General features: G+C 34.6%; 1 protein-coding gene across 1 annotated transcript; it reads left to right on the top strand.

Moving 5' to 3' along the window:
- Positions 1-326: 326 nt before the first annotated feature.
- LOC114280090 (uncharacterized protein At5g39865) lies at positions 327-1,082 on the top strand. The gene has a single exon (XM_028222459.2). The coding sequence runs from the start codon at positions 327-329 to the stop codon at positions 1,080-1,082; it is 756 nt and encodes a 251-aa protein (XP_028078260.2).
- Positions 1,083-9,014: the final 7,932 nt, after the last annotated feature.

The following is a 9,014-nucleotide window of genomic DNA, read 5'->3' as shown; positions in this document are numbered from 1 at the left end:
AAATACTCAACAAAAGTTATCCAACCCTACTAATTACAACCTCTTATCTTGTTGTTCATTCCCTTAAACATCAATCATCAATAATGCAAATGCCAATTAAGACCTCTCATCTCCCTTCTTCATCCTCTGAACATCATTAAAGCAAAACATTAACCACCCTCTCTCTAACTAATTTACCTAACCCCCCCCACCTTCCCGGTCCCCCCTACCATCCCCACTCTTTCCCTTCCTAAAATTTTCATTTCAATAAAATCTCACCTCTCACTCCCCGCTCCGTCGCCCAAATCCACCGCGCACACCACCTCTCTCTCTCTCTCTCTCCTCTCATGTGGCTGCGGCGGGCAAAATCGACGGTTCGGGTTCGTTCCAAACCTCCTTCAAACTTCTCTTGCAAATCATTCAAAGACATCCAATACCTCTGCACAGAAGATTTCACCAAAAACCCACAACAACAACAAACCCAATCACAATCCTCCACCAATTCATCATCGAAATCCTCCATCTTCCACCGAGTCCGACTTGCCAACTCCACCCTCCGAACCTGGTCAACCTGCCACTCCGAACCCAATCTCACCCCACCACCCTCAAAAGAACCCCCCTCATCGATCTCCATCCCTGGCGCCGAGAAACGCATAGTTGTCTACTTCACGAGCCTCCGCGTCGTCCGATCCACCTTCGAGGACTGCCGGGCCGTCCGATCGATCCTCTACGGCTTTCGCGTGTCGATCGATGAGCGTGATCTCTGTATGGATTCAAAATTCATGGAGGAGCTACAGGCGATCTTTGGGAATCACAAGACCAAGATAAGTCTGCCTAGGGTTTTCATCGGAGGGAGATATGTCGGGGGCGCTGAGGAGATCAGAGAGCTTCACGAAGCCGGCGAGCTCAAGAAGTTCATCGAAGGTTTGCCGGCGGCGACTCCCGGAGTCTGCGAAGTCTGCGGCAGCTATCGATTTATCCTCTGCGTCGAGTGCAGCGGAAGCCACAAATGTTACTCGGAGAAAGATGGGTTCGCGACTTGTGTGGCGTGCAATGAGAACGGCCTGATCAGATGCCCTTCTTGTTTGTCTGATTATTATTAGTTTTGTGATTGTTGTTTGTAATTTTAACAGGATTGGCAGACAGGGTTAGATAGGTACAGATGCACCCAGTGGAGAGCTGCCCAATATTTTTTACTTAATTTGGTTTGTTAATTTTTTGTCATGTAAAGTGGTTACATGTGGGAATGGAGGGGGCCAATCACATGCTTTATAAGCTGGTATTGTATTTGTCAATTTGTCACGACTGTTGAATGGAAATTTACAACTCATCACATGGCTTTTTATCACATCTTTTTTATTGTTTGATTCATCATTTTCTTCGTTCAATTCTTGAATTTATTTGCATTTCTGATTAAATTTTAGTGACAAAAGCATTTTACAAACAAAACTTTTAGGAGAAGTTGAAAAAAATAAAAAAAATCAAAATTTTGACTGTCGAATAAGGACAACAAGTGCATTTTTAGAAATAGGCAATTTTTTTTTTTTTATAACAAATATGATAAATTAAATATGTTACGATTATCGGATCGTTCAAAATTTTTATGTGAATAATATATACGAATAATCTTACAAAATGAACAAGTCAGATCATCAAAATAAGAGTTGTGATCCGCTCCACAAAAAACGGACAACATCCTCTAATCTAGACCATAGATTGGAGGGAAACCCAAATTTTTTTGGGGAGAATAAAAAAAAAACTTAAGATTTGACACTTGTATAACAAAATAAATCATAAGATTTTAATTTTGTCAAGTTAAATTATAATCTTTTGATTTGTTTTCCATCTAAACAATTTGTTTATTTTTGTTAAGTAAACTAATGAAAAATAGTATTTTAATCATTAAACTCAACGAAAAGAGATATTTTTGACATTTTATGTACATCTACATTGAATTTAATGACTAAAATATATTTTTTTTCGTCAATTTTACTTAATGAAAATAGGTGAACAGTTTAGATGGAAAACAAATTAAAAGATAAGATTTAAATTGATAAAATTAAAAACTCAGAGTTTATTTTAGAAAAATTTACGTGTAAATGAACTTATTGTCTAATGAAAAATGTCTCGTAGCTCAAATTTTGTGGCTCAAAAGTGGCTCAAATGGCCAAAACGACGTCGTTTTGGCCATTTTTATGTTGTTCTGTACTCAAAACGACGTCGTTTTGGCCATTTGAGCCACTTTTGAGCCACAAAATTTGAGCTACGTAGCATTGTCGTTGTCTAATAGGTCTTATGAGAATTAATGGTATTTTTTATCGAACACTATTAAAAAAAATCACTAATTATTAATTTTTAGTAACAATTTGAAAATTTTGTCATAAAAAATGTCAATAATTATAAGTCTTAGCGTCAGTTTAATAAAATCGTCACAAAAGACATCTCTGTGTTTCAACTTTCAGTGACAAATTAAAAATCTTGTAATAGAAAACGTCACTAATTGTAAGTTTTAGCGACAATTTATAAAAATCATGACAAAAAAGTCACTAATTGTTAATTTTTAGCAACATATGCAACAAATCGTCACAAAAAAATATTTTTAATGACACTTTTATTAAGACTTATTTTTAATAAGACTTGATAGAAATTAAGTTAAACTATCAAGACCTGTTGCTGATTTACCCTTTATTTTTTTATTATAAGGATCACACTGTAAGGTATTTTTTGTTTTTGTTTTGTAATTAATTAAATAATTATTTATTTTAAAACATTTTTTTTAGAAAGGATTTATTTTAAAACTTAATTGTGTGTTTTTGAGACAGCGACCAAAAATGTTAAAAAAAGAAATGAAAAGAAGGGAATAGGGTATATGTTATATGATTTCCAACGGCTTGATATGTCAAGAAAAAGGAAACAAATGTTTTATCCAACTAAGTACGAGAAGGCAAATTTTCGTCCAACAATATTTACTCCACATAATTTATTTACAGAATTATATCAAGAAAATTATTGTAGAAATCATATTTATTTGGAAAATTTATTTATAAGTCCTATTAGGGAGATTTATGTTACATATTGTCCTAGAAAAAAACTTAGGGGTTGTTTGGGGTATCTTAAATAAGTGTATTTTTTGTCTTTTTGGACTAAAAAATTGAGAGAAAAAATATAGATGTTTGGGTTAACTTTTTGACTTTTTATGAAAAAATGTGTATTAAAAAATTGTATAAATTAGTATGTAGGGAAAAATTAAGATTGGGAGTTGTGCAACCGTAATTTTTGACTTTTGATAAATAGTGTTAACTTTTTAACTTTTTGAGTAACTTTTTGACTTTTTAACTTTTTATGAACTTACCAAACTTGGCCTTAGATTGCGTTTGGTAGAATTTTGTAATTATGATTTGAGAGTATGAGTTGTATTTTGAGTTTGTGGAGTTTGGAATTATGATTTGAGTGTAGAAAATTTGTTTGGTAAAGAGTTTTGAAAAGAGTTTTGATTTGAGTGGGAAATTGTTGATGTGACATTTGATATTTGATACAAAAATTTACAACTCATAACTAAACATACAACTCAAAATTATTTTAAAGCACATAAAAATTTTTAAAAATTTTAGAAAATGTTTTTTTCGATTATATAAAAATTAACATATCAATTGCCAAAAAAAAAAATAAAAATAAAATTCACTATTCCGGTCAACCGGTTGGACGACCCGTTAGGCAAAATTTGCAAAAAAAAAAAAAAAATTCTGAAAAGAGCGGCTGGTACAGAATTCTCTGCAGAGTTTTGGAAATGTGTTTCCAAAACACATTCCAAACACCATATTCAAAACTCAGTGTAAAATCACATTTTGAAAACATAACCAAATAGAGCCTTATATTCTCATAAGTTCTGTGAAAAGTTTGTTGACACATTTACCCTCAATATTATTTGTTAATATCATAAATAATGACAAAACCATATATAGGAAATTAAATATTACTATAGATCATATATATATATATATATATATATAAATGTGAATTTGAATTTCAAAATATACGTTCTGTTTGGTGATTATAGCTTTGATTAGGCAAATTTTTAGGAAACAAAATATATGAGATAGGTTTTGTCTCATTATGCTAATGTAAAGGGTTGCTTCATTACAAAACATTTGGAAGGCCACAATGAGAGGACAAGGCAGTGCGATTCGACGAGATGGTGGGATCAGGATTACGTCTCCGGTGAACGACGACGAATGATGGCCCCGAAACGTAAGTGTGGCTTTCCCCTTATTTTGCAATGTTCATTCATTTTATTTTGGTTAGCAACCCATAACTAGGGTTTATATGAATATGGGATTGTTGACAATTTCAATTTGTATCGGTCAAAAGCTGTAATGTGAGTTGTATATTTTGTGAGTTTTATAAGTATTTAATGTTTTGATTGTTTTCGGTTTGAGATGTCAGTATGTGTGTGTGGGTTGTCGATTAGGTGTGTTTTGTGACTTCTTTGTTGGTGTTTTCGTATGGGGGGCCGGTGGGTTGGTGAGTTTGGGTGTTTTGTGTGTGATTTGTTGTTGTGTTGTCAAATATGGGGTCTATTTCGTGAAGTTTAGGTCTGAATGGTCGTATGTGACATGGTGGGTACGACGTGGTTGTTTGTTACCCATTCAAATGATAGTGGTTGATTATCATATTTTTAGGGGTCCAAGTTGTGCTATGATGTCGTTTGGCGGTTTGCATTAAGTAACAAAAGTAAATTAGTTAATGTGACTGGTGCCACGTCCCTATTTTATGTGTTGTCCGTTTTCTGATTTTTAATGTGACTCCATATTCTACAATTTGTGATTGTGAATGTGATCCCATTTATGAATGTGAATGTGTATTTTGGGGACTATTTCTTAATTGTCACAAGGAGCCGAATAATATAACTAACACGATTCTGGATTGTGGTTGTGATTTCACGTCCCCATTCAATTGTGTCACATTCGTGTTTGTATCATGTTATACGTAAAACTTCTCATAGCACATTACTTTCCAATAAATAGGCATGTGCCACATTATTTGTGTTTACGTTGAGTATTTTAGTGTTACATTTGTAAACGTGTGTGGGAATGTGGATATGTTGTTATGATTTTTTTTTGTGAAATATGTGGTCATGTAATATACATTGTAACATTAATTGTATTAAGCGTGGCGAATAATACGACTTTGGGTAGTGGTTTGTGTTGGGTACATTTGGTTCATGTTTCAAGTGGCATACGTCACATTTTATATAATGTCATCACATTTGGACAGTGTCACACATCCATTATATGTTGTCACATTTGTGTTGGGAGTGTGTCATGTGCCAATCTTTTGACCTCACTTTCTCGTTCATGTTGTCACATTACGTCGTGTTTGCTATTGTTCAGTATATGTGAATGTGCATACTTGAAATTTTAAAATGTGATATTTAGCTATTTAGTTTTGTAATTGTTATTGTGAATGAGGTTATGAGACTGTTTGTTAATTGTCACTGTGAGTCGAACAATACAACTAACACAATTCCGTGTTGTGGTTGTGATTTCACATCCTCCTTTCATGGTGTCACACTCGAATGCCTGCAGCATACGATTAGAGATGTGGGCGAAGATGCGCGTGACAAGTACTTGGCGGTCTGTGCCCTTCATGCCCTCAAAGCCAAATATATTCAATTCCCAATCCACTTAGATAACCATTGGACACTTATGGTTTATGACACCGATGAAGGATTCTGGATGCATTGCAACTCAATGAAACCAATATGTGGGCGGGAAGACAAACATTACGAGAAAACATGGTTGTTGGTTAGTAAACATGAAGTAGTTAATTTCACAGGTCTTTGTAATTTATATTTGACACCAATACTAATTACTTGGTAATATAAATTTGACAATAACGTAGAAGGGATACTTTGAGGATTACATAAGGCGTAGACTTAAGGTTGGCGTAGTTGAAACGCAAGATTTGGTGAATGAACTTTTAGTGGTTGATGATTGTCCGCAACAAAAAGCGGACTCGTAAGTGTGAATTCTGTTTGTTTGCAATGAATGTCATTGATGTTTCCATACATTGTATATGGTTCGTTTTAACGTAATTACTAATGTCTAAAATTTCCTTGATAGGGCTGGTTGTGGAATTATAGTATGCTTCATTCTGAAGCAACTTATGCGTCACCTTGACGTGGATAAGTCAATGGGAGGAGAGAGCTGCAAGACGATTTGAGCCAGTATGGTGAAGTCATTTGTGAACGACCTAATAAGGTCATTTGTTGATGATAATTGACAATTGGAACAATCTTCCAATGATGCCAAATGGGTGCATCGTTTTTTTTGGGGGGGGGTTGGTTTAAATTCACGTTTAGTTAGTATTTGAATGGCACATTATGTTTGACGTTAAAAAATTGTTGTTGTTATGATGTTTTTGGATGTTTTGGGTAGCATTGTCAATACGGTTTCTGATTCGTACTTTTCTTGTAGGAATATGTTAGAATGGTTCAGTCATAAATTTTTGTTTGCACTTGTTTAGTATAATAGGGGTGGTATTTATCAGTCAGTAATGTCAGTAGGAATGTTAATAGGATTGAGGAATAATGAGTTGACATTTGAATAGTATTCTACAATATATGACTTTCTTTTTTTGTAATTAACATTATACTTGTTAATCTAATATCTAGTTTGTCTAAATTGTTGGTTTTGACATTTACGTTACGTGTCGATGTTGTCACACTCTTACCAAATTTGAATTCCTAGATGTACTACCTAGATTGTGAATGTGAATGTATGGGAGTGTTTGTTACTTGTCACAGGGAGTTGAAAAATACAACTAACACGACTTCGGGTGGTGGTTTTTGTTGGGTAGATTTGGTTCACGTTTCAAATGGCACATGTCACATTGTCTTTCAATGTGTCACATTTTGAAAGTGTCACATACCCATTATATATGTTGTCACATTAATGTTGGAGGTGTGTCACACATCAATCTTTACACCTCACATTCTTGTTTATGTTGTCACATTATTCAATAAATCGGCATGCGTCCCATTATTCTATATGTTGTTATATCATGTTTGACATTGTTAGTATATGTCAATTTGTGTATTATCCCCATTTGATGGTGTCACATTTGTGTTTGTAGTGTGTTATATGTCACCCTTCATGTAGCACATTCTCGTTCGTATGGTCACATTGTTCAATGACACTAAGGTTCGTTTGTGAAGTGATTTTTAGTTTTTTTTAGTAAAAAATATAGGAGTAAAAATCACATATGTTTGGAAAGGATTTTAGGCTTTGTTTGGTTATATTCTCAAAATACAATTCCACCCGTCTTTTCGCGTTTCACATTTGGATACAATTTTGAAATCATAATTCCACCATATCATTCAAAATACATTTCGAATTCCCGTTTGGCAGCTTTCTTCTTCATTTCTCCGCTGTCAAAAGCTTCCAACGGTATATTTCCATCCTGTGCCTTCTTCATTTATGAAAAGCTTTCCATCTTCTTCATTTATGAAAAGCTTTCCATCTTCTTCATTTCTGAAAAGATTCACGTGCAAAAAGAAATTTAAAGCTGAACTTCACTACTCGTCTTCCTCTGTTTGAAAGATCACGCAAGATTCTTCCTCAGTTTGAAAGATCACAGCTGATGATTCGTCACGGGTCATGTTTGTTTCTTTGAACTAAGACCATTTTATAAACGATGTCTGTGAACCCCCTTCCTACCCATACCATCTCCCATAAATCAGGTGAGTTGTAGTTTGTGCGTTGTGAAAGATTCACTCTCCAGGTAACCAAATAATGACGAGACTGAGGTTAAATAAATCACAAATTTCTGTCAAAATTGTTTTTACAGCTCACTAATTTTCTAAAAGATCCCCAAATTTATTTGTCTCAGGTCAAATTTGTCAAACCTATTCTCGAATCAGGTGACTACCAAAGAAGCGTACATCCACCCACTGTACCCACTCCATCACCGGTAACAACTATTCCACTCCTACTGATTTGGTACTTATATCCTTCAATCCATCTGCTATGTAATGAGAAGTAAAATGGTTGGTGATCTGTTTAAGCTGAGCCAGTCAACTTCCAGGACAACTGGCTGGTCGTCCCTCGGGTCATCCAGTCGGTCGACCACCGGTCTCTCCCCACCTCTAGCTCGAGCTGCACTCACCCCTTTTCATGCTTCTCTTCTTTTGGTTTCCTTCTTCTGCTTATTTTTGGTTATTTTCTATTGCGTACACTTATTTGACAAACTTTTTGGGAGCAATATTAGCTGATTTTTATTATTATATTTGTTTTTCCCAACACTGTTTAAGAAGTTCAATTAATCTTCTTTTCCCAACACTATTTAACAACTTTAATTGATTAATTTTGTTTCGTATTGCTTTTTGCATTGTTATTTTTTTATATCCACTTCAGATTAGTTTAGATATAAATTGTGTATTTTTAGATGGATGGAAACAATTCAGATGACAATCAGGATACAAGAATGTGGAGTTCCAGAATTGAAATGAAGTTAATAAATACATTGAGAGAAGAGACAAAAAAAAAAAAAAAAAATCAAACAACAAGGCGTACTACTGTGTGGACAATTAGGCATTGGAATCATTTTGCAACTCAGTTGCAAAATCTGTATGAATTTCGATACACAGCAAAACAGGTGCGACAAAAATATCAGCGATTGAAAGCTGATTACCAAACTTTTAAGTGACTGCAGGCACAGACCGGTCTGGGATGGGATCCCATTGTAGGAACTGTTGTTGTACCTGATGAATTTTGGGGGAAGGTTTTTCATTAACTTCTACCGTTCTCAATTTTTTTTTGTAACATTTCATCACACGTACAGTATGCTTATTCTCAATATTTTCAATTGCTATAGGCTACAGAAAATGCAAAGAAGTTTAGGCCAAAAGGATTTGAGTATTTTCAAGAAATGGCCGAAATAGTTGAAAAGTGTTGTGCCACAGGGGCCTTGTCCCATGCATTCACACAAAGAGCCCTTGACTAAGATGAAGATGATGAAACGTTTAATAAATTTTG

The sequence above is a fragment of the Camellia sinensis genome, chromosome 3, assembly GCF_055761805.1.
Source record: "Camellia sinensis isolate YWXY chromosome 3, ASM5576180v1, whole genome shotgun sequence".
In the NCBI taxonomy this organism is placed as follows: domain Eukaryota; kingdom Viridiplantae; phylum Streptophyta; class Magnoliopsida; order Ericales; family Theaceae; genus Camellia; species Camellia sinensis.
Note: the sequence above shows the minus strand (reverse complement) of the source record. Positions and strands in the feature narration are given on the sequence as shown.

What these genes read in the sequence shown, in the direction of transcription:
- LOC114280090 (XM_028222459.2), top strand. Translation starts at nt 327, where the DNA reads ATGTGGCTGCGGCGGGCAAAATCGACGGTTCGGGTTCGTTCCAAACCT.